The 26,822-nt window shown below is 46.8% G+C and overlaps 1 protein-coding gene across 1 annotated transcript in view; it reads right to left on the reverse strand.

Moving 5' to 3' along the window:
* Positions 1-2,781: 2,781 nt before the first annotated feature.
* FAM174B (family with sequence similarity 174 member B) overlaps positions 2,782-26,822 on the reverse strand; it is a 35,848-nt gene continuing 11,807 nt past the window's right edge. Inside the window, exons 2-3 of the mRNA XM_004093177.3 lie at positions 13,827-13,958; positions 2,782-3,390 (exon numbers count right to left, since the gene is read on the reverse strand). Of these exons, the coding sequence (XP_004093225.3) occupies positions 3,387-3,390; positions 13,827-13,958 (136 nt within the window). The 3' untranslated portion in view covers positions 2,782-3,386. The remainder of the gene's footprint in view (positions 3,391-13,826; positions 13,959-26,822) is intronic.

Genomic DNA, 26,822 nt, shown 5'->3' on the forward strand with positions numbered 1-26,822 from the left:
AAATGGCTTCAGCTGCCAAATCTCACCAGCAAGTTTGGGTCACTGATGCACCCCCTACCCCTCTTCTACAGACCCTGATCTTCTGGGTAATTTCCCGATTCCCTTAAAATGATACCAACACCCAAGAATTTCACCAAAGGGGGCAGGCACGGGACACAAACTTATGACTGCATCAAGGGCCCTTTGAGGATAATTTGCCATGTCCGTAGAAAGCATCCCCCATCCCCACATGTCCGTATAAAGCATCCCCTCACCCCCCATCTTATTGTATATAACAATAACCATACAATTCAGGCTTTTATGACAGGAGATGCAGGCAGTAGAGGGAGGGGCTTTGATATTAGGACTTTAACTTACTGGCTTCCCATAGGTGTTCCACGGCACAGCAGGGGAGAGAGATTTTGTAGAAGAGGTCAAGGTGAGGATGGAGCCTCAACAGAATCTTCAAAACCAAAAGGCAAGTTGCAGTACCAGCTGACCCTCCGCCATACAGAGGCCACTGCGGACGCCGAAACACCCTCCTCCCCATCAGGCTGGCTTGTCCCCGGGCATCTGAACAAGCCAACCTGACAAGGATGGGTGCTCAGTGGAGGACACTCTCCGAGAAGACTGAGATGATGGGGAAACCCACTCTCCAGGGCTGGCTTCCCACGCAGTTGTTTGGAGAAAGAGCTACCCTGGAGAACCTTAGTCACTGCTACGGTTGCAGAGAAGACGGAGCACAGGAGTAGCTCCTCAAGGAGGAGGGACACAGACCACACCCCCAACTTATTGGTGACCTCCAAGGGAACCAGCTGGAAAAGCAGCAAATGGGCTTTTCCCCGGCTTTTTCTCACCTCGCTGTGAATCCAGCCCAGATGCATCCCACGCTTACTCACAGAAAGAGTAAAGCAAGCCAGGTATGAGGCAGTTACAAGCTAGCAGTTTTTTATGTGATTGATTCTGGAAACAATTAGGGCTCAGTATTTCCTAGCCAAGGAGCAAGCTTCCAGGAAATGAGCGAGTGAGCCTCCAATTGTATATATAAATGTAAATTGTGTATGTAGATGTAAAAACAGCACGCATGCCCCTCCACCCCCAAGCATTTTCCTTTTCCTTTTCCAAGCTTTTCTCTTAAATCACCGGGATCCAAACACCTCCCGCCCAGCTCCCATCCCCGCCCTCCTCCTCAGCCTTGGGCCCACCCACCTCTGTCTTCACAAAAGGTGCCTCGCTGGCCTACACCACAGAAAACATCCAAGCCCAAGGTACTCATGGTTTGTGTGTAAAGGGTTTTTATTGGAGAGCCTGTAGCGCTGAAGTGCCACCAAGGATTTGGAAGGTCACTCTCAGCAGCCGCCACTTCTGCCAGGACCAGTGGCAAGCACCTGGCAGATGGAGCCCGGTTGTTTCCGCGTAAGGCAGAGGAATCCAGCTTTTTCCATGAGATTGAGCTGCAGTTGTCGAAAACCCCGTGTGAGCCAGCAGTTCCAGTTCAAAGGTTGAGGGGGCGAACAGCTGTGAGGTGGCCGGGCTCCCGTGAGTCACCACTTAGGCCTGAGTACACCGTGGAGAGGAGAGATACAGCAGCCACGGCTGTTCTGTTGCCAGTCCCACCCCTCTGGCAAACAGATGGGGGAAAACAGAGAAGGAAAGTCAACAAAGAAGGTGAAATGCAGGGAGTAGAGACTACACGCAGTGCCCCTGTGGCTGGCAATGCCATGCGTGGTGGGCCGGCTGCGCCATCCTCACCGAGGGCTTCCCATGGGCTCTGCTCTTTCCTGCAGAGGCCAGACTGCCTTCCTGGCAGGTGGAGGCTGCTGAGCTCCTATGCCCCTTCCCACATATCCCCACTCTTCTCAGAAAACTGAAGAACCTGAAGAGGGAGGTGAGTTGCGAAAGGCTGGAGTTTTCATCCAAAAAAAAAAAGAGCAGGACAATAAACAGGCAAATATACAAACCCTGGAGCAATGCCAGGAAAAAAAGGGGGAAATAAAAAATAAAAAACACCTTTCTAGAGAGAGCAAAAGCCCAGGGTCCCAAAGGCACTGCTAATAGACTAATAGAAGCATCTTTGTTGCAGCCAGTCACCTCTAGCCTGGGAACACCACTAATTGGGAGGCCTCAATCAACCTGAGAAGTCAGCCCAAGGCCCTCTCTCCAGAAGCCAGCAGCAGATCTCTGGGTCATGTCACAGGCGAGTCCTCACTTCACCAGCTCAGAGGTGAGCCACTCTCACCTGAACCTCTGCCTTCCGGCAGGGACCTCCTGGGTCCTGTGGGGTCTCCTGGGTCCAGGCGGGTTTCTAGTCCAGCCCAGTCTAGACTGACTTCAAATATAGTCCCCTGACAGTGTGCTTTTTTCCAGCCAGCCAAATCACCGTTCATTTTTAAAATGGTTTTTAAAAATTACATTTCTAAGGCAAACAACGTAGAACTGTGACAGAGCAGAGGAACAACAAAAAAGCAAAGAATGTTGCTAATCACAGGCTGCCTAGCACTTTCCTTTCCCTTCAGAGAAGGAGAAACTGTTTTATAGGTATCACACACGTGCCCACGCATGCATGTGCACGTGCACACGCATGCACACACACCACACACACAGTTTTTCCCTGATACTGGAAATTCTTTGTGAACTAGCCATGCTGATTTCTGCTGAACTTTAAAAAAAAAGAAAGAAAGAAGAAAGAAAAGAAAGAAAGAAAGAAAGAAAGAAAGAAAGAAAGAAAGAGAAAGAAAGAGAAAGAAAAGAAAAGAAAAGAAAAGAAAAGAGAAAAGAAAAGAAAAGAAAAGAAAAGAAAAGAAAAAAAAGAAAAGAAAAGAAAAGGAGCCACAGACGTGTCCAGGTCTGGAAGGGGCTGACCAGCTCTAAGCACATCCACCTTGAACTCTGACACAGGTAACACCAAAATGAGGCCAGGACCTGATCAAGCCAAAAAAGCAGCAAAGGATCAGACAGGGTCCAATGTGTAGATCCAGTAGAGAAGAATGTCGGAAATTCTAAATACACAGTTGGACATCCTTCAGGCTTGTTTTAGATTCTTGATCCTCCTGATCTCTTTTACTATTGTCAACAATTGTCTTAAAAAAACTTTTTTAAAATCAACATATTTCTACCCTTTGCTCCTTAGCCAGGCACAAAGCCTCTTATGTGGGGAGTAGAAGTGGGGGGCACTTTAAAGGGGCACCCAAAGGGTGGCAGAAGCAACTCCATCGTGGTGACGTGGAAACAAGCTTGCCAGTGACAGTCTGAGCAGACGCCTGACACCCACGATGGAGCTGGGGTTTTATACATAACGTTTGTTTTGGTTTCAACATCTCCGACGCAAGAGGGCTTCCAGGTCCTTCACACCCCAGGTTGCAGCTGACCAACTTTCCACAGGATGCCAACAGGCTGGGAAACAGGTTTTACCTAAAAGAAAGGGAAGGACAAGAGTAAGCCCCTTCCGGCAGAGCCTCGCACCCATTCTGAGCCCTCCTGAACAACTCTATCCCTTACCCTCTCAGCCATTGAAAAGGTCACAGTCCCCAGCCACAGGACCTTTGAGCGTGCTGTCTGGAAGGCGCAATCCACTCTTCCAGCAAACCGCCTCCCTCCCCTCAGTTCCTAACTAAGGATCCCTCCCCACCAGCTCCCCAGACAGACTCCCTAGAACACAACCTCTTTCTCCTTATATCCCTCCTTGCCAGCACTTCCAGGGTGTTTACACTAGGGGTTGGAAAACTTCTATAACAGTCCAGAGAGGAAATATCCCACAATTACGGTGATAACTCCTCAACCCTGCTGTTGTGGTGGAACAGCAGCCACAGCAAGAAATGCTTGGCCATGGCTGTGTTCCAGTAAAATCTTATTTATAGACACTGAAATTTGAATTGCATATTACTTTCTCATGTCATAAAATAGTATTCTTCCTTTGGTTCTTTTTCAACATTAAAATGTGAAAATCATTCTTGGCTCCTGCGCTGTACAGAAACAGACAGCGGGGCTGGATTTGGCCCATGGGCCATAGTTTGCTGACTCCTGGTTTATGTATCTGATTAGTGTTGGTCTCTTGCTTAGACTGGGAGCTTGAGACAAAAGCCACGTCTAAGCTTCCTTACCTTTAAACCCCAGGCCCACACCACAGTGTCAGAAAACATAAGAAGTACAAGAAATAAGTTTAGGCCAGGCACGGTAATCCCAGCACTTTGGGAGGCCGAGGAGGATGGATCACAAGGTCAGGAGATCCAGACCATCCTGGCTAACATGGTGAAACCCCATCTCTACTAAAAATACAAAAAATTAGCCGGGAGTGGTGGTGGGCACCTGTAGTCCCAGCTACTCAGCAGGCTGAGGCAGGAGAATGGTGTGAACCCAGGAGGCAGAGCTTGCAGTGAGCAGAGATCACGCTACTGCACTCCAGCCTGGGCAACAGAGCAAGACTCTGTCTCAAAAAAAATGTAAGTTTAAAAACTAAATCTGTGGCCAGGCTTGGTGGCTCACGCCTATAATCCTAGCACTTTGGGAGGCCACGGCGGGTGGATCACTTGAGGTCAGGGGTTCGAGACCAATCTGGCCAACGTGGTGAAACCCTGTCTCTACTAAAAATACAAAAATTAGCCAGGTGTGGTGCTGCACGCCTGTAATCCCAGCTACTTGGGAGGCTAAGGCATGAGACTCACTTGAACCTGGGAGGCAGAGGTTGCAGTGAGCTGAGATGGTGCCACTGCACTCCAGCCTGGGTGACAGAGCAAGACTCTGTCTCCAAAAAAAAAAAAAAAAAAAAAAAACTGAATCTGCTCAAGACATCATCTAAAGGGACTTAGAAAAGGAGGGAAAATTTGACCAGTTAAAGCTGCCACCATCACCTCTTGATGTTTGATTATGGGCATTATATAATCACATGAGCAAAAATAACAAGGATGTAATAGAATTTACAAAATAATGAACTTTCTATCATAATATTATATAATACCAAATATATTACCATATCAGGTAGCTATTTACTAGAAGATGTAAACAACCTATTTTTAGGAAATACATACTTAATCATTTGCAGGAAAGGACCATGGTATATATAACTTACCCTCTAATGGTTTAGTAAAAACCATTTGTGTGCACACACACATACATACATACACGGATGAATCAGAAAGCAGACAGGCAAAAAATGTTAACAGGAAAATATGAGTTAAAAGTATAGGGTGTTCCCTACACTATTTTTATTTTTGCATGAAGTTTAATTTTTTTTTCCAAATAAAAAGTTGTTTAAAGAGAAAACATAAGCCAGGCACAGTGGGTCGCGCCTGTAATCCCAGCACTTTGGGAGGTCAAGGCAGGAGAATCGCTTGAACCCAGTAGTTAGAGACCAGCCTGGGCAACATAATGAGAGCTTGTCTCTACAAAAACTACACCAATTAGCTGGACATGGTGGCGTGTGCCTGTAGTCCTAGCTACCCAAGAGGCTGAGTGGGATGATCACTTGAGCCCGGGAAGTCGAGGCTACAGTGAGCCAATATCTTGCCACTGCACTCCAGCCTGGGTGACAGGGCAAGATCGTCTCAAAAAAAAAAAAAAATTTGAGTATCTTCATATTAGCCACTCCCCTACTCAACAGACTAGAGAAAGAGAAAAATAAATCTCCAGCAAGCCATGTCCAAGTTGTGCAGGAGGCTGGCTTTCTTACAGTGACCCCGGCCCCTTTTGTGGGTTGGGGAGTCAGGGGAGCTAACCTCACAAACCAACATCTCGGAGCCCAAGCACTCACACCCCCCACTGCAAAGAGGAAGGGACTAAGGACCCCCAATGTTAAGGCTCCTACCAGGTCTGACTGCACCATCAGGCCTTCCGCTGCATCTTGCTGCAAGGTCAATGTTGAGGATGAGGGGTGGGGGCACAGGAACTGGGGAGGAGCAGTGAAGATTTCAAAGACCAAGAATCAGAGGTGAGGGCAGGGACCTGATCGCCATAGCTGCGCCACAGCAGATCTGGCCACAGCAGGCCTGCGGGCTCTGGGGACAGCAGCCGGCAGAATCAACAGAGATGCAAACTCTGTACCACTGCCATGCTGAAATTCACCTCCGTAAGTGTCTGGGCATCCCACGGGACTGCTCTGAATCTTACAGGGATCCCCTACCAGGCTGTCTGCCCTCGCCTCACCCCCAGGTTGCTGTCTACATCCGTGTGCTTAAGAAACGCCCACACATACACAAGGTAGGGAGCCACACTGCTTATCGCAGAATCCTTCACGCGCCTCCGCGGGGAGAAGTCCACCCGCACACAGCAGCACCTGCCCAGGTCAGGCCTGGCCACCGGCTCTCTGGGTCTCTCCAGGAGGTGGTAGAGCCATACCCCAAGTTTCAGCAGTGTAGTTGGCTGGGCCTTCAGGCTCTCCGAGGTGACGGGGACTCAGGCACAATACCAGGCTGTCTCCAGAGGAGGCTGGCTGTAAAGTCCTGGCTCTCTCAGTGTCATCTAGCTGTTTCCCTGTGGCCATCTATTGGCCAGAAGCTTTGGGGTTCCCCCAAGTAGGGGCTTGGGGGGCAGAGGCTCAAAGCTGCCGCTCACTGAAGATCCCTATGCTGGCTCAAACGTCCCTGTGCCTGCACCTGCTGTTACTTCTCCCTGGAATGCCCTCCCTGTTCCCTGCATGTTGAGCCACCTTGGGCTCAGTTCCTGGTCCTCTCAAACTTGTAGGTTTCACCTCCTCTGGGAAGAACTTATTGCCCCTTCCTGGCTACCCACAGCACCCTGTTCCTTCCACTGTGAGAGGGCTTGGCAGGTGGTCTTAGAAGTGGCCATGCTCGGCCAGGTGTGGTGGCTCACACCTGCCCAGCATTTCAGGAGGCCAAGACGGGCAGATCACTTGAGGTCAGGAGTTCGAGACCAGCCTGGCCAATATGGAGAAACCTCATCTTTATTAAAAATACAAAAATTAGCTGGGTATGGTGGCAGGCACCTGTAATCCCAGCTACTCAGGAGGCTGAGGCAGGAGAATCGCTTGAGCCTGGGAGGCAGAGGTTGCAATGAGCCAAGATCGTGCCACTGCACTCCAGCCTGGGCAACAAGAGCGAGACTCCGTCTCAAAAAAAAGAAGAAAAAAGTGGCCATGCTCCTGCTGTCTCCCACTCTCAACACAGGCCCCTCGAGGGCAGGGCCAGGCTCACCCAGCCTGTCCTCATGGTGAAGGGAATTATCAGGCTCACCAACTAGACACGTGCTAGGTGACAAACAGAGATTCCAAGAGGCCTCTCTCGGTCCCCTTCTCATCCCTCAGAACCGCCAAACTGCTAGTGACATTCCTGCTTCATCATTAAGATAAGTCAGAAAGAGTCAGTGCTGACCACCACCCCCATCAAAATCTCTATAGGAAGTGAAGGCATATTTAGCTGCCACCGCCCAGGCTTGTTCAGATTTCCCACTGTGCCATAGGATGACACTGGGTTACAACCATCCCACAAAAGGAGAGTGACGTGTCCCTACTTGCGTCAGGCCCACGTTTTACAAGAAGCTTGTCTGTCAGGCAAAATAGCCCTCAACACAGGAGCACCTGTTGCAGCACCTGTCAGTGGCATCCAGCACCCTGGCAGCTGACCACTCAGTGTAGCCGGCAAGGATACCCTGGGAAGACGACGCAGCGGCCCCGCGAGTGAATGACGGAGAAGCCAGAGGGAGGAGACCTGGCCTGTCTGTGAGTACGTCTGAGACAGAGAGACATGGGGACACCACCACCATGCATCAGGGAAGCCCCTGGCAGTTCTACTGCTTCCATCCAGGGACACACAAGGAAAGAACATCTGTAAAACGTGGCTTGCTTTTGCAAAAGCATTGACACTTAGGATGATTTGTGTTGTTCATCTTTCCTTCCTTCCCTCCCTCCTTTCTTTTTCTTTCTTTCTCTTTCCTTTTTGTTTGTTTGATCAGATTCCTGTTCACAAAGGCTCCATCCTCATTGACATAAGACACAAGAATTTTTAAGGTGCCCTGGCTTTGAGCGAGACACCTTAAATGAAAATTACCCGCAGGCTGCCCATATTGATTTCCAAAGAAACAAAAATTCTCCATGAGATGCCCATTTTTAACACATATGCTCTGCATTCTGCAAGGAAGGTGACGGGCAGAGGTTTATTCATACTGGTCTGGGGATGGCTTCCGATGCTGTTTCAGATACAGTTACCCTGCAGGTCACCGGCTCCTCTCTGGTTCCTTCCAGGCCTTGGAAGCTCATGATGCCCATTGTTTGCATACCCACCGCCCAGGCAGCTGTCCATCTGCTGACGCTCCTAACAGTTCACCCTCAGAAGACCACGAGGAAACATGGGGTGCCCGGCCATTCAGAGGACCTCATTAAGTAGAAGCAGCTGCAAGAAGTCACTGCCTTGAGTGTGCTTAGCAACTGCCATGAGGGCATCCATGGGGACTCAGAGCTCCCGGGTAGCAAGCCAGGTCTGTTTTCCCATACTCCCTGCCTACCCTGCAGAGGCCTCATGCTGCAAACTGCACAAAAATGCCCTTTGTTTCCAAAACAAGACACCAGCCAAAGCCCGCAGCATTACGGTGGAAATCTCATGGGTTTCTAATTATACTCCCAAAGGAAGCCCTACTCACAAGAGGGTGGGAAGCAGGGATTTCTAGAATGCACATCCATACCCCCACAGGGCCACATCTTTTCCACACAGAAGAAGCGGGGACACGGACCTCCCTCTTGGCGGGGAGGCAGGGCTGGCAGAGCAGCGCGTTCTCCCAGCAGTGTGCCTTTGGGTTGCGCCTGTCACAGCTGCCGGGCCGCCTGCCACACACACGGGAGGAGGAGCCCACATCTGTCTCTTCCTGGGGGACGCCTAGAGGGTGTAACAAAGTCTTCTGTAATGAACTGGGAATGCAAAGAGGCCCAGAGCATCCCCACAACTGCACACTAGGCAACAAAGCTCAAAACACATGTAGCCGGAACCCAAACGCCTCTTGAAAGAACCATTTCAAAACCCCAGGGCACTCTCGTACTCCGGTTAGCTATCATTTCTCCTTTCTGATTAGCCTTTTTAAGTACAGAGTTAGAGATTCATTTCTATAGAACTCCCTCCCTCCCTCCCCAAACTCTGGCCCTACGTACTCGCAGTCTTATCTCCTATCCTGCCTGTATTCTTCCTCCTTCATTTCCTACCTGGCTGAAAACTTCGAGAAAAAAAAGCCTGGCTGATAGGCACAGGCTCTAAGTCACAAGATGTTATCAGAGAGTTACCTGGGAAATAAGAAGAAGCAGGTTGCTCTGCCTTACTGCCCTGGCGCCAAAAACATGATTTTCCTCTTTCTACTCAATCATAAAATAACCCAAAGCCATGATTCATCTGATCTAAATGTAGTCTGTTTCCTAGAGAGAACTGAAACATTTGGTTGAGTTATGTCTAAAGGGGAAAAACAAGTACTTGTGAACAGATTAGCAATGTGCAGACAAACAAGGTCACAAAATCACTAAACCAAACAGGCACTGTCTGAAACTCTTTGTTCTTTCACACCTATTGACCTGAAAAATTGCTCAGGATTCATTGTTTAGGTAGAAAAACGTGCCAAAACAGCATGTCTAACAGTCTTATTTCTATAAAAAAGAAAGTTCCACATCTATGTACTCACACACACTCTAGTGGTTACTGTTAAGTAGTGAGATGATAGGTAGTTGTATCTTTCCTATTTATTATCTGTATTTTCTACAGCTTAACATCACCTCTGTAATAAGAAAAGCCGGCGCTACTTAGTCTTTCTAAACAGTCGTCTTTAGGCCTGAGGACTGCAGTGGGCTTGTGTCTAGTGACTCACCTCCAAGTTCACTCACATTCTGATTTTATTTCAACCACCAACAGCACAAACTTCTCAAGGAAGGGAAGCAGAAAAGGCAAAAGAAAAGCAAAAGAAGAGATAAAATGTTTAAGGACTTGGGAGCAGGGACAGGGACTCTTCTTAGTCCCAGATGACATATCTACACAGAAAACCCAAAGATTCCACATTTATCCTACAAGAATTAATAAAAGTTTACGAAGGTTGCTGGATTTTTTTTTTTTAAATCAGTATCTTTTAAAAATAACTGCAATAAACAAAAAGTTTAAAAATAATATTTTTTAAGAGACGTCGGAGACAAAGTCATGAATCATGAGATGGCGGCTTGCAGAGAAATCTGTTTTTGACACTGTCCCCAAAATGACAGCAGAGAGAACCTGGCAGCCCCAGAAACCCAGGCATAGAGATTGGTCGGTGGGACAAAGGGGTTCTTTACGGCTGATGGTCTGGAGCAGGAAACTAATACAGAGGGATTTGCAGGGTTCTGAGTTTCTACCTAGAATAGGGGCAGAGGAGACGCTACTAAGGTGCTTCAGGGAGCTGACACTATTCCTGTATTAAAAACCACCAAGTGTTGGCCGGGCGCCATGGCTCACACCTGTAATCCCGGCACTTTGGGAGGCCAAGGCGGGTGGATCACGAGGTCAAGAGATCGAGACCATCCTGCCCAACATGGTGAAACCCCATCACCACTAAAAATACAAAAAATTAGCTGGGCATGGTGGCACATGCCTGTAGTCCCAGCTACTCAGGAGGCTGAGGCAGGAGAATTGCTTGAACCCGAGAGGCAGAGGGTGCAGTGAGCCAAGATAGTGCCACTGCACTCTGGCCTGGGCGACAGAGCAAGACTCCATCTCAAAAAAAAAAAAAAACCACCAAGTGTTGAAGGGCCCCGCACTATTGCTGTGTCAGATAGAGATGGAATGCACATCATTAAAGTGGCCAACGAAAATGACCCAGAGCGTGCCTGGAGACCAGGCGTCTCACTTACTTTTGCCCTTGCAACACGCCAACCAGCAAGCCAACCTGGACTTTCAAAACACAAGCTTGGACTTATCTGTTAACTTTAACACCTACCAGGTGGTTTACCTTTAGTAGTTTACCTTTAGTAGTTTGTTTGTTTCACAGCCAGCAGCAATGCCAATATGGCAGTCACTGTCAGCCTAGAAAAGGAACTCGCTCCATTGCTTGAAGAACTGAGACAAGCTGTGGAAGTTTCTTAATCTGACACTGGTTTCAATGTGTGCCTTATCTTCATCATACCAGACACAATGTCAGTCCAGCAACCAGGCCACAATAATACCGACGTCTATGCCCTCAGGGAAAGGCCCCTTTTCCCACCTTCTAGGAAACAGTCTATAAAGAGAATTTCTGAGCAGATTGATTGTTATATTTCCTTGTTTAGGGTCTTCTCTTATTTAGGGGGATGTGGAGATACCACAAAAATGGTTCTGTCTATCATGGTTCCCATGGAGTTAGTTCAGTCACCAAAGATTGATGAGACACTGTTCAGTGGCTCAGAATCAAAACAGTACATTGATCCACTCGAGCCATTAAATGCTCCCTATTGTACAATATTCCCAGCCCTGCAGGAGGAAGCGTACTCTTTTGACTGTGAATAGTAATGAGGACATGGTTTTCTTCACACATTTTACTTCTTTGTATTGAATGTGAGACAGATAAAATGGCTTAGCGATAAAATCAATACAATCACTAACTTTCCTACGTACACAGTCATCCCTTGGTATCCTCAGAGAATTGGTTCCAAGACCTCCCGCAAAGACCAAAATCCACCAATGCTCAAGTCTTTTATATAAAATGGTGTAGTATTTGCATGTATCCTATGCACATTCTCTAGTATACTTTAAATCATCCCTAAATTATTCCTAATACCTAATACAATATAAACACGATGTAAATAGTTGTTATACTATATTGTTTTTTGGGTGTGTATTATTTTCATTGCTGTATTGTTTTTTTCCCAAAATTTTCTTTTTTTTTTTTTTTTTTGAGATGGGGTCTTGCTCTGTTGCCCAGGCTGGAGTGCAGTGGCATGTTCACGGCTCACTGCAGCCTTGACCTCCCAGGCTCCAGTGATCCTCCCACCTCAGCCTCCCAAGTAGCTGGGACTACAGGCATGCACCACCATGCCTGGCTAATTTTTGCTTTTTTTTTTTTTTTTTTTTGTAGAGGTGGGGTTTCCCCATGTGGTCCAGGCTGGTCTCAAAGCCCGGAGCTCAAGAGATCTGCACTCCTCGGCCTCTCAAAGTGCTGAGACGACAAGCATGAGCCACCATGCCCGAGCCCAAACATTTTCAATTTGTGGTTGGTTGAGCCTGCAGATGTGGAACCCTCAGGTACAGAGGGCTAACTGTGCATTATTTTGTGGTATGAATAAATATTACTAATTGATTTGATTCTTTTCAAAGGGTGCTGCCCTTTACCTAAAATGCAAATTACAGCTAACGGGATTTTTCTCCCATTCTGTTATCCATAACCAATCCGTTTTAATGCTTTCAGGTTCTTTATAAGATTTAGGTGTGATTCACTAACAAACTGAGCTTCCAAAACCAATATGTACGTAAACATGATAATACAGTCATTTTCTCCAGACATGAGTATAAATAGTACTTTAAAGTAAAAAATATACATATCAAAATGTAAAACACCTGTGAGAATATATCTAACAAAAATGTATAAAACATTTATACATAAATTTTTTTAAGTACTGAAAAACATTTTTTTAAATACCTAATAAATGGAAAATCATTCCATATTCACGGATTGGAAAAGTCAATGTAAAAGTGCTGATTCTCCCTAAATTGATCTCAGGCAATGCAGTTCCAATCAAAATCCCAAACGTTGTCTTGTTGAGTCTGACAACTGATTTATGCAGAAGGGCCAAGGACCGCCAAGGCTGTGCTAAGGAACACAGGTGTGGAAGGCTTGCCTTCCCAGACATGCAGAAGCCATGGAATCCGGGGAGCCCACATAGGGACCAGCCTGCATTTCTGTTCCACTTTTACTACTAATTGGGACTTTGGCCAAGCAATGCCCCTTCTCTGGGTCTTTGAACCCTCGTCTCAAAACTATGCTCATCCTCAGCTCTTCCATTAAGAAGCTCACATATTCAAAGTACACCTCAAAATGATCTGAAAACCCGTACTACAATCCTAAAGTCACAAAGTCATTCTGACTTTCCTAGAGAAAGCCTTTAAGAAACACACCTGCCTTTGGAGCTCATCGGTAAACTCCATCTAAGCAGGAACGCCACCCACCCAGCCACCCGCGTCCTCAGCTATTGACATAAGTGAGGCTGAAAGAGAAGTTTCTGTTTGGGTGCCTGGTGTGTGGCACACATGGCTGCTTGGGCCAGACCCCCCACAACCAGTGGACAACTAGCTTGTTGTCTGAAGCACAATCCTCCTCTTCCATCTATAAAGGTGACTTTGTGTTCTCATTTGGGAAAAGTAATAAATAAGCAATTCTCTGCTGGGTTTCTGGGTGCAGTGTGTTCTAGGAAGGGATCTGATATGGTTTGGCTGTGTCTCCACCCAAATCTCATCTTGAACTGTAGCTCCCACAACTCCCACGTGTTGTGGGAGGGACCTGGCAGGTAACTGAATCACGGGGGTGGGCCTTCCCGTGCTGCTCTCGTCCTGACAGTGAGTAGGTCTCACAAGATCTGATGGTTTTATAAGGGGGAGTTCCCCTTCATAAGCTCTCTTGCCTGCTGTCATCCATGTAAGATGTGACTTTGCTCCTCCTTGCCTTCCACTATGATTGTGAGGCCTCTGCAGCCACGTGGAAATGTGAGTCAATTAAACCTCTCTTTATAAATTTCCTAGTCCCAGGTATGTCTTTATTAGCAGCACAAAAATGGACTAATACAAGATCAGAGCAGGTCTCTCCATGTGCAGAACACCCCAGGACCCAACACTTAACTAAAAACAAGAACACATGGACACCATGCCTGACCTCGAGGTCCCACCAACCCACTGCCCCAAGCCCAGGAGGAAGCCTCTGTCTCCACCCTGTACCTGTATTTGATGTCGAATACTGTGGAGTCCTCATCTTCATCATCCTCTTCATTTAGTGGCGCCATTTCCACTCGCTCGGCTGGAGTGGTGATGATATCGTACTTGCGTGTCTTCTTTAATCTCTTTCCCGACCTGCAGGAGAAGAAGCACATTCATGAGAACACAGCGGGGAGAGAAAGAGTCACTGGGCCCAAGCCCCAGAGGACCTGACAGCACCTTAGCAGCTGGTGTTTAGTTAGGTTTCCTCCCTCTGTCTGAGAGTGTGAGGATCTGATGGAAGGCAAACCATGCTGCTGCCTCCAGCCTGGCTGCTGAGACTGCTCCCAGGAGATTCAGTTAACACCCTGCTGCCCCACTTATGGTCATGGGACCTCAAGTGAGTGACTGACCTCGCTAACCCTTAAAGCAGAGGTCCCTGGCCTGAGCACTAAAAACTCAGTAAGCAAGATAAAAAATACAGAAATGTAATAAATATATATATATATATAATTTTTTTTTTGAGATGGAGTCTCGCTCTGTCACCCAGGCTGGAGTGCAGTGGCGCGATCTTGGCTCACTGCAAGCTCCGCCTCCCGGGTTCACACCATTCTCCTGCCTCAGCCTCCCGAGTAGCTGGGACTACAGGCGCCCGCCACCACACCCGGCTAATTTTTTTTTGTATTTTTTGTAGAGACAGGTTTCGCCGTGTTAGCCAGGATGGTCTCGATCTCCTGACCTCGTGATCTGCCCACCTTGCCCTCCCAAAGTGCTGGGATCACAGGCGTGAGCCATCACACCCGGCCACAAATGCAATATTTTAAGAAGGCAAAATTCATGCTTTAAAAAAAAGCCCCAAAGATCAAGACGACCGGGTTTGTCACAGCCTGACGCTTGAGGGCGTCGCCCTACAGGCCAGCCAGGGGAGAGCTGGGTCACAAATGGGCTGCTCTGTGCTTGTGTGATCAGGGGCAAGTCAGTTCATCTCCCTGAGCTTCCATTCCCTTACAAACCAAATTGGATAAGAATAGTCTTCCTCACAGGTGAGGGAGAATTGCATGAGATGATGCAGTTAAGCCTGCACACAGCAGGCTCTTGGCAAAAGTCACTATTAGGGATGATAAATAAAGAGGAGTTAAATACGCTACATCGTTTCTCCTAGGTCAAGGGCTTGTGAAAACAAGTCAATTTTGTTTCCATCATGAGGATTCATGAGGAAAATGGTTACAACACTACAGTGTTCTGATTTTGTTTTGCTGTTTTGTTTTAGTATTTTAAAGACAGTCTCTCGGCCGGGTGCGGTGGCTCAGGCCTGTAATCCTAGCACTTTGGGAGGCCAAGGCGGGTGGATCACGATGTCAGGAAATCGAGACCATCCTGGCTAACATGGTGAAACCCCGACTCTACTAAAAATACAAAAATTAGCTGGGCATTGTGGCATGTGCCTATAGTCCCAGCTACTCAGGAGGCTGAGGCAGAGGTTGCAGGGAGCTGAGATTGCACCACTGCACTCCAGCCTGGTTGACAGAGCAAGACTCCATCTCAAAATAAAATAAAATAAAGACAGGGTCGCATTCTGTCACCTAGGCTGGAGCGCAGTGGTGCAATCATAGCTCGCTGCAGCCTCAACCTCCTGGGCTTAAGCAATCCTTTCGCCTCAGCCTCCTGAGAAGCTGGGACTACAGGTGCATGCCACCACACCTGGCTGGGTTTTTTTTTTTTTCCTATCTGTGGTAGAGATGAGGTCTTGTCATGTTGCCCAGGCTGGTCATGGGCTTGTGAAGGTCAAGGGCTTGTGAAAACAAGTCAATTTTGTTTCCATCATGAGGATTCATGAGGAAAATGGTTACAACACTACAGTGTTCTGGTTTTGTTTTGCTGAACTCCTGAACTCAAGTGATCCTCCCGCCTCAGCCTCTCAGAATACTGGGCATGACAGGCGTGGGCCACCATGCCAGATCTAACATTATGTTTTTACCTTTAGGATGGTAGAGGGTCACTGTGGGCTGCAGGGAAAGCACTGACACAAGCCACTTCAGCCTCTAGCCTAAGACACTCTGCACGAAGGCTGTGATATGTATCAGAACATGGCTGGAAGGTCTAGGACGCCACTGGGAATAACACTGTTAGTGTGATGACTGACGTTCTTTGTGTTTGTTCCTCCACTCTCTTGAACTTTTTCCTAACTGCTTTATATTCACTGATGTCCCTCCTTTTTCAGAATATTTAATACTGTCTATGAGAAACCAGCGAACCCAGAAAGTCATAAGCGGGGCACTGAAGAATGAGGTTCCCTACACATTCTTCTTGCTGACCGTAAGCTATTCCCCAGTGGAGACCACATCAAAGACACACACGAGATCTCTTTGTCTTCGGCATGGAGAAACAATCCAGTAAGTTGGCAAAATGAATGAAAACAGAACTTCACTTTCAGATTTTCTAAAAATTTCTTAGCAACAGCAACTTGGTCTTGTCTTAACTGATATGATTTACCAAAAACATGGTTTCACAAAGCATTTTTCCTCTCTGCTTCCATCACAGGTATACACACACACACACACACACACACACACACACACATGCACGCACCCACGCACGCACAGGCATGGGTGTGAATCTACCTGGATTCTGAACACAGGATAAAGCATGGTGCAAATGCCAAGCCTGGTGATAGGAGGATAAATCAAAGGGGCACACAGCCAGTCACCTTGCCAGTAGCCCTGGGACAACAGTATTTAGAAATCAAGCTTTGTGTGGGACTTAAATGCTAACTTTATAAACAGTTGGATCCACATTCTCTCCCCCAAGAGATTCTTCTCTCCACCTCCCTCCAAAGGAGTAAAATAAATCTCTGCATTCTGCCCTAGATGACTTATAATCCCAGACCAATTCCATCTCAACACTGGAAGGGGGAAATTTAAGCCCAGAAGTGGATCCAAATGCCACAAGCAATCCAAGACAAAACCACAAGAAAAACCACCCATCCTCAAGCCTTTGAGACTAGGGTCAAACTCCCGATCTACACGCCTTTCTCAGGAAGACAGCCCTAAATCTCTGTCCCGACAAGTTGTGGCTGTCTGGCAGGAGAGCTTGGCTTCTGCAAAGGGGCAAGGCTGTGCTGTCCATTTCTGACACGCAGCTGAACAAGCATCTGGAACGGGAGAAAAGGAAATGTCCTGCAAACCGAAGGACATGAGAAAGTCCCCTGTGGACCCTCAAAAGGACACATCCAGATGGCTTCAGGCTGAGGAGTCATAGCCATGTTTGTGACTCTTTTTCAGGCACCGCAAAGCCCAGAAAATGCAAAATTGGACTAGCAAACCTCATTGCATACTTGGAACTTGATGCCTCATGTAGTCATTGGCCCTGGGGCAGGACTGATGGCTGACCCTGGGAGAAAGCTCCAGAGGCTCTGACTTCAGCCCTAGCCCTGCCTCGTGGGAGTGAATCCCTAACACCTATAAAATCACTTTCCTTCTCTATAATCTTATTCACGTGTAGAGTCTTACAAAAAGAAAATTAGCCTGCTGAGCTAAAATAAGGCCCTTGAACACCAAGCCATGGGAGAAGGAGGAAAACTACACTAGCATCTAGAACACTGTGGCCCATGATGCTTTAATGCCAGCCTCTGCAGCCAAGCAACCCCAGAAAATAAAAAATCCCAAGATGATATACCAAAGGTGTGACGGCTAATGCTCTATGACAACTTGAGTGGGCCACACGGTGCCCAGACGTTTGGTCACACTGTCTGCGAGGATGGCCCTGGATGAGATTAACAGTGGAATCAACAGGCTCTGAGTACAGCAGATGGCCCTCCCTAATGTGGGCGGGCCCCATCCATGCAGTTGAAGGCTTGAATAGAACAAAAAAACACAGCCTTCCCTCAAGGAGTAGGAGAACTCCTCCTGTCTAATTGCCTTCCAACTGGGACATCAGTTTTTTTCCTGCCTTGGGACTCAAACTAAAACATCGGCTCTTTGTGAGTCTGCAGCTTGTTGCATTTAGGCTGGACCTTCTACCATCAGCCCTCCTGGGTCTCCAGCTTACAGATGGCAGATCTTGGGACCTGTCAGCCTCCATAATCACATCAGCTGATTCCTTACAATAAGCCTCTCTCTCTCTCTCTCTCACTCTCCAGCTATCTCTCCACACACACACATACACACACACACACCCTATTGATTCTGTTTCCCTGAAGAATCCAAATACAAAAGGCTATTAGCAAGAGTCCTCATGTATGCTTCAAATGCCAGTTTTGACATAATGAGCTGGAGAAATTACATTTCAAACAATCAACTCTCTGAAACACAACTCTCTTTACAAAAGAAGAGCAATTTCTGCTGTTTCCACTGCTGGGTGTGTTAATAGGGATAAAACTGAGACTGCTGAGAAGTTTAAAGACATCGAGACACATTCCCAGTGAGGTGCACCGGCTGTGTTGACAAGGGTCTCCGTGGATGGTAGCAGGAAACCTCATAGCGTATAAATGGAGTTGGGGGTGCAGGGACAGGGAAGTAGGATTGGGGGTGCAGGAAATCTTCACACTTTTTTTTTTTTTTTTTTTTTTGAGACAGAGTCTTGCTCTGTAGCCCAGGCTGGAGTGCAGTGGCACAATCTTGGCTAACTGCAACCTCCACCTCCCAGGTTCAAGCAATTCTCCTTGCTCAGCCTCCAGAGCAGCTGGTATTACAGGCGCCTGCCACCATGCCCAGCTAATTTTTGGATTTTTTAGTAGAGATGGGTTTTCGCCATGTAGGCCAAACTGGTCTTGAACTCCTGACCTCATGTGATCTGCCTGCCTCAGCCTCCCAAAGTGCTGGGATTACAGGCATGAGCCACCGCACCCAGCACATTTCTCAAATTAAAAGGAGAACTCTTCCTTTATTAACTGTGCACCAGTCAGAAGCCGGGAAATTTAGGAACAGAGCCAATCAGCATTTTCCACATACCTTCAGATCCGCAAGCCTGTCTGAACAGTGGGCTCAGAGAACAGTGCAGTTCTGCCTCAGAGAGACAGAAGATGAGAAAATGGGAAAATAAAGTGCATTCGAAGCCTAAAAAACCTAACCAAGCCTGGCTCTCTCTTCTCTAAGTGTAGATTCTTTAACATGCCTTTTTAAATAATAGTCCATAAGGCTGGGCACAGTGGCTCACGCCTGTAGTCCCAGCTACTTGGGAGGCTGAGGCAGGAGAATCACTTGAACCCAGGAGACGGAGGTTGCAACGAGCCGAGATCTCGCCACCACACTCCAGCCTGGGTGACAGAGTGAGACCCTGACTCAAAATAATAATAATAATAGTCCCTAAAAGTTTAACTTTTCCTGGGTGCCAGCTAAGCAATTTAAATTCGTGATCAAATGCAAAACATCTAAAGCACGCTTCAAGGCACATGCTGCTGGTATCCCTGTCTTACAACTGAGGAGACTGAGGCTCAGGGAAGCTGACTTGCCCACAGCCATGTAGCTAATCAGTGGCAGAGCTAGGGTTTGAAGCAGGCAGTCCAGTGACCAGAAGACTTGCAGTGGGGCCTCCTTCCCACGTGGGTGAGTGAAAGTGCCGCACAACTACCCATGGTCTGAAATGTGCCGCGCAGATAGGCTGCATGGGGCTTGAGAGTATAGAGTATGGAAGCAACTCAGGAAAATCACAGGGCATAGTGAGCACATATGACCCCTGAGAGGGCCAGGGAGTGCCCCAGCTCAGACCTCCCCAACAGGTCGCCTTGAGCCATCGGTGGCATGCCCTGCTCTGTCACTCCCACCCACTCCCATCCAAGAGCCCCACTCCACGCCTCACTGGACTTCACGGCCACTTGACTTTAGCACTAAAAAAACTCTTTGCCCTCCCTCATCACACTTTCTGGAACGTGTCACTGCACAGCTCACATTTTCATATTCCACACTAAACTGGACACACTTCTAACAAACCCTTTCTAAACTGTGACTCCCTCAGGAGGTGTGTTGGTCTGCAGCCGGCCCACGCCCACTTCCTCCCTCCTTTTGGCATCTGTATCCTCTGTGCCCTGGGTGAAGCCCCCTCCCACATGGGCCTGGCCACACCCCCAGTTCCAGGAGTGGACGTGAGCCTGGAGCCTGAGCCAATCCAGGCATTGCCACCCCCAGGGCATGGCAATGGCAGGGGAGCAGGGCAGTGGGGAGGGGAAAGCACGACCAATCCGAACCAATGACTCTCTGCTGTGAAGGCTGGAACAGGGCAGGTGGGTGCCCCTCCCACTGACCTTGAGGCCCAGACGACATAAGCCATCATGCCACCATCTAGAAACAGAAAATAAAGGCAATATGGTAGAGGACAGATTGGAAAGAGAGAGACCAAGTCCTAAATTGACTACCAAGCCAGCTCTCCTTAAAACCTACAAGGCTACTCTCTCTCTTTCACCAAGGCCAGGTGGGGCCGGGTTTTCTGTCGCACATAACCGAGCAAACCTTAACTGCCTCGAGGCCTCAGGGAAGGCACTGCACCAAGGGAAAACACCACTGTAATCACAACACCTTCCTGGGGCTTCTTTCACATTTTAATAGTGAGCCTTCCACATGTAAGTATAATTTTCCTATATCCTCAAGCTTGTTTAAACCCCAGGACTCTGCCCCTTACAGAAACAATGAACACACACACAGAAGCAGAGTGACATTTTCTGCTTAGGGCTACCTGTGAGCAGGCTTTCAACGAGGACAAACATCCGGAGACTGCACCTCCCAGAACTGCCATGAGCCTGAGGCAAAGGCAGAGACTACACGGCTGTGATGAAGCTCAAGTCCCCTGGGTCCATTCGCGGGCAGTGGGCCAGCCCTGGGGACAGGGCCCTCATTTCACCCAGAGACACATGCAGCTCAAGGACAGAGCGCCTGGTTCTAGAAAGAGCCCAGGTTTGCAGCCCAGTGCCCCCACGCCCAGAGCCTGTCCCCTCGGCTGGGTACTGCGTGGTGCTGGGGGCCAGTGAGACAGCAGCCTACGAGGACAGACCAGCTAGCACTCCCCATCGAAGAAGGAACATTGGGAAATAAAGAAGTGAAAAGACACTTCTGGCCCATCTTCCACAGCAGGAATCTTCCTTTTCTGAGATAGGCTACTGTTAACCAGGAGGCCTCAACCTGGTTGAGATGTAAAGTGGTCGTTTTATTAATAAATAAATGTCCATATCGTCTTCACAGGAATAGGCAAGGCCAGATAATTTCTAGAAGAGATAAAGCACCCTTCCATCCGAACCAAAACTCATTTCTAACAAGAGAGAGGAGAGGTTCAAAATTCTTTTAGTCTGAAATATAATCCTCAAGCCAGAGGGTTTGTTTGCTCAACGACTGTTCACCAGCTGCGCAGAAACAGGTTTCGTATGAGTGCTCATACGTCCCACTTACACAAACAAGGAGGCCGAGAGAGGACACCAGCCCCCGGCAGGCCACAGAGGGGGAGGCCTTCTTTCCTCGTCCTCCCCCACGAAGAGAATAAAACAGGACTAAACCCTTTAGACTCAGTTCAGTTTTGAGTGTGACAGTCAGAGCCACCAACTCAAAGTGCGGAGACTGAGGTTCAGTGCTCAGCCCTGCAATTCCCTTGTCGGTGTGCTTCTGAGCAAGCCTCTCATCACAAACCCGAATTTCTTCATCCATTTCTACTTCCTGCCAGGTGTGGTCCGGGTTCTGATGACAGAGCCTCTAACACCTCTCGCTCTACTTACTCCAGGCCACAGGCTTTCTCACTTCTCCTGAGGCCATTCCAGGACATCCCAACCAGGCTGGGTTTTCTCCTTCTTCTGAATCCTGCAGCCCCTCTTCATAGGCACATCCCTACCACTGGACACCGTCTACACATGACCTCCAGGCACGCGGGCCTCTCCTGCGTCATCCACAGCACTGCGGTGACGGTACCAGCAGGCACCGTGAGGCGGCAACCCTGAGTGCCAGGTAATGCACATGTGATCTCAACACAGCCTCCCGCCAGTGAGGCGAGGAGGGCTCCCATTATCAAGGCAAGGAAACCAAGGCCAGAAGGCACTGAGTGACCTGCCCCCAGGAAGCAAGCAGGGCTCAAATCCAGGTCCATCACACTCCACAACATGAGCCCTTCACACTCCAACAAGAGGGCAGGAACTCACCTCGGACTTCTGGATATGCCCCAACCCTATGACTCAGCACTCAACAGACACTTCTCAGGACCCAGAGGTGCCCTGCAAGTTCTTTTGGTTGCCAGCCAGCTCCTGCGATGACCAAAAGCAACCAAAACAAGCTTGTGTCAACAGAAGGAGGGCACGCTGTGCCTCTGAATTAGGAAGTTTCAATCTCATAAAGATTTCAAGCCATCTAAATTAATCTGCAAGCTCAGTGAAATGCAGTAAGATTTCTGCTGGGGATCGAAATGAGCTGATTCCAAAATTCATGGGGATGGGAGAAGCAGCAAGAATGGAATAGCCAGGAGAATTCCGTAAAGGAGTTAGATAGTAAAACATGCTGTAAAACTACAATAACTGAACACAGCGTGATATGTGTCCCCAACCAAATCTCATGTTGAACTGTAATCCCCAGTGCTGGAGGTGGGGCCTGGTGGAAGGTGACTGGATCATGGGGGTGGGCCTTCATGAATGGTTTAGCACCATCCTCTTCGTGCTGTTCTTATGATAGTGAGTGAGTGAGTGCCTGAGAGATCTGGTGGTTTAAAAGTGGGTGACACCTCCCGCCTTGCTCTTTCTCTTGCTCCTGCTCCCACCATGTGAGTGCCTGCTCCCCCTTTGCCTTCCACCATGATTGGAAGATTCGTGAGGCCTCCCCAGAAGCAGAAGCTGCTATGCTTCCTGTACAGCATGCAGAACCATTAGCCAATTAAACCTGCTTTCTTTATAAATTACCCAGTCTCAGGTATTTCTTTATAGCAGTGCAAGAACAGACTAATACACAGTGGCATCCCACATTAACAATCAGATGCTATAGCAGAATAGAAAGTCCAGAAATACACCCAAATACACACTGGAATCAAGTACAGGATAAAGATGGCATTTCACATGAGAAAAAGGTAACTCATTAAATATTTTATTGATAACCACCCATATCTCACACTTTATATCAGCATAAATTAGATGGATCAGACTTAAATGTAGAAAATAAAACCACAAAAGTACTAGAAGAAAACATGGGAGAAATCCAAAATCCATTTTTTAAAAAAGGATGATAAATGTAAACACATAAAAATGTCTTAAAGTCAAGGTGAATAGGCCGGGAGCAGTGGCTCACACTTGTAATCCCAGCAGTTTGGGAGGCTGAGGTGGGCAGATCACCTGAGGTCAGGAATTCGAGACCAGCCCAGCTAACATGGTGAAACCCCGTCTCTACTAAAAATACAAAAATTCGCCGGGCATGGTGGCGGGCGCCTGTAGTCCCAGCTACTCGGGAGGCTGAGGCAAGAGAATTGCTTGAGCCCAGGGGGCGGAGGTTGCAGTGAGTGGAGATCGTGCCATTGCACTCCAGCCTGGGCGACAGTGAGACTCCATCTCAAAAAAAAAAAAAAAAAAAAGTCAAAGTAAATGATATACTGGGAGAACTATTTCCAACTCACTATAAATTTTGGTTTTTGTTTTTTGGTTTTTGTTTTTTTTAAGACAGAGTCTCGCTCTGTCACCCAGGCAAGAGTGCAGTGGCACAATTTTGGCTCACTGCAACCTCTGCCTCCCAGGTTAAAGTGATTCTCCTGCCTCAGCCTCCCAAGTAGCTGGGATTACAGGCACGCATCACCACACTCAGCCAATTTTTGTATTTTGTATTTTTAGTAGAGATGGGGTTTCACCATGTTGGCTAGGCTGGTTTTGAACTCCTGACCCACCCGCCTCAGCCTCCCAAAGTGCTGAGATTACAGGCATGAGCCACTACTCCTGGCTAACTCATTATAAATGTTTTAAAATTTAACCTCCTTAATATATACATAGTCCCTACAAACCAATAAAAAAGATCAATAATCTAATTGGAAAATTGGTAAAAAACATAACATAGGCAGTTCGCACACACACACAAACCCAAATGGCTTCACATTCTTAACTATGAAAAAATGTCCAATCTCACTTTCAATAAAATAAATGTAATTTTGATCTTCACAGAGATTCAATTTTTCACCTATTAATTTAACAAAAATAGAACTGTGTGAAAACACACCATTGGCAAGGATGTAGAGAAACACTCTCTCATGACTTGTTTGTGGGCGTGTAAATTGTTACAACATATACAGAAAGCAGTGAGACAATATCCATCAGTTACGAAAGGCATAGCCCTTAATCAGCAATTCCATTTCTAGGAATTTGTCCTACAGGTATGTTTCCACATGCGTGAAATGACACCTACATGTCCATTAACAGGAGACTGATTAAATAAATTATGTTACATCCATATAATGAACACTAAGCACCTGTAAAAACGAATGAAGAGCTTTTTATAGCCTGACAAGGAATAACCATTCAGACACACAAGATATTTTTATAAAGCAAGATGACAAGCATAGTGTATGTGTAAGAGATAGAAAAGATACCCACATGCAAAAGAATAAAGTTGGACCCCTATAAATCATGTAAAAAAATTAACAAACACCATATACAAAAATTACCTCAAAATGGAACTTACATATAAGTATGTAAGACTTACATGTAAGAGCTAAATTTATAGAAAAAAATAGCATAAACCTTTGTGACACTGGATTAGACAATGGCTTATTAAATATGACACCAGACGCAGAAGCAACAAAAGAAAAACTACATAAATTGGACTCATCAAAATTTAAAACTTTTGTGCTTCAAAGGATATAATCAAGAAAGTGAAAGGACACCCCCATAGAATGGGAGGAATCACTTGCAAACTACACATCTGATCAAAGTATTTGTATGTAGAATATATAAAGAACTCTTATCCATCAATAATAAAAAGACAAATAACCCAATGTAAAATGGGCAAAAGACCTGAATAGACAGTTCTCAAAAGAAGATTTACAAATGCACAATACACGAAGGCAAACAAGGTCAGCATCACTAGCCATCAGTGTATTGCAAATTAAACCCACAACGAGATACCACTTTATACCCTAGGATGGCTATAAGCAAAAAGACAGACAATAAAAAATGGTGAGGATATAAGAAATCATAACCCTCATACACTTCTAGTGAGATGTAAACTAGTACAGCAATTTGGAAAACCATTTGGCAGTTTGTCAAAAGGTTAAACATGGAATTATCATATGACCCAGCAATTCCACTCCTAGGTATATTCCCAAGAGCCATCAAAATACATGTCCACACAAAAACTCATACACTTGTTCAGAGCAGCATTGTTCATAATAGCCCCAAAAAGGAAATAACTTAAATATCTGATACGGTTTGGCTGTGTCCCCACCCAAAGCTCATCTTGTAGTTCACATAATCCCCACGTGTTGTGAGAGGGACCTTGTGGGAGGTGAATAGATTATGGGGGTGGTTCCCCCATGCTGTTCTCACGATAGTGAGTGAGTTCTCACGAGATTTGATGGTTTTATAAGGGGATTTTCCCTACTCCATTCTGTACTTCTCTCTCCTGCCACCATGACAGGACATGTTTGCTTCCCCTTCCGCCATGATTATAAGTTCCCTGAGGCCTCCCCCTGCCATGCAGAACTGTGAGGCAATTAAACTTCTTTCCTTCATAAATTACCCAGTCTCAGGCAGTTCTTTATAGCAGCCCCTGAGAACAGGCTAGTACAATATCTATCTATTGATGAATGGGTAAATAAAAGATGGTATACCCATTCGATGGAACATAATGGCAATAAAAAGAAATGATACATGCTACACATAGATGAACCCTGAAAACATTATACTAAATAAGCTATTCACAAAAGACCACACATTGTATGGTCCCATGTATATGAAAGACCAGAAGAGGGAAATCTATACACAGAAAGAAAATTCGGAGACGCATAGGGATTAACTACTATGGATTCATGGTTTCAGTCTGGAGTGATGAATGTATTCTAAAATTGATTTTAGTGATAGATGCACAACTCTGTAAATATACTAAAAACCATTGAGTTGGACACTTTATTTATTTTTTTTAGAGAGATGGGGTCTGGCTGTGTTGACCAGGCTGGTCCAAACTCCTGGCATCAAGCAATCCTCCCATCTTGGCCCCCAAAGTGCTAGGATTACAGGCATGAGCCACCACACCTGGCTGGGTTGGACACTTTAAATGAGTGAATATGGTGTTTAAGTTATATCTCACTAAAGTCATTATAAGAAATAGGGAAGGAATGTGTGTGTGTGTGTGTGTGTGTATGTGTATTCATGTATATATTACACTCACTTGCTTCTATATTTATAAAATCTCCCTGGAAAGATTTGACAAGAAATTGACAACATAAAGTGAAGAAAATTGTGTGGCTAAAGGGTAAGAATACTTTTTGCTATATCCTCTTTTGTTCTCTGTGAATTTTGAACCATGTGAACATATGGCCTATTTTAAAACCAAGTAAATAAATAAAATTCAATGTAAATCATTAAAATAAATTTTGAAATGGACTAAGTCTGTGTCAGGCTGCCCCTCTGGCAGGAGACCCTTCTCCCACAGCCCACCCACGGCCGCCTCCATGTGGCTTTGCCCCGCTCTCCTGGTGACTTCAGAACCCAAACTCAGTGACTCAAACCTTTACCTCGGCTGTTTCCATTTTTAAGCCCACTAAAGTAGTTCTGTAGCCCAAGGACCAGCGTTCTGCCAAAACCATATTACTTGTCAACGAACAGCACATGTGAACTCTGACATTTGGAAAAAGTAATCAAGAAAACGAAAATGGATCATGGGAGAGGAAGACTGAAGCACACAGGTGCCGCCAGTGTAGATGGGAGGACTAGCAGGAGACTCTGAGCCAGGCGGTCCCTCTGATGCTCTGAGGACACAGACCTGCCTCGCTTTTACCCTCTGAGCTCTACGCTGCACCTTCTCCTCAGGACATAAGAAGTAACAGAGCTTCCCCTAGAAAACCAGCTACTCTTGAAGAAATGAAGAACAT

The sequence above is a fragment of the Nomascus leucogenys genome, chromosome 6, assembly GCF_006542625.1.
Source record: "Nomascus leucogenys isolate Asia chromosome 6, Asia_NLE_v1, whole genome shotgun sequence".
Lineage (NCBI taxonomy): Eukaryota > Metazoa > Chordata > Mammalia > Primates > Hylobatidae > Nomascus > Nomascus leucogenys.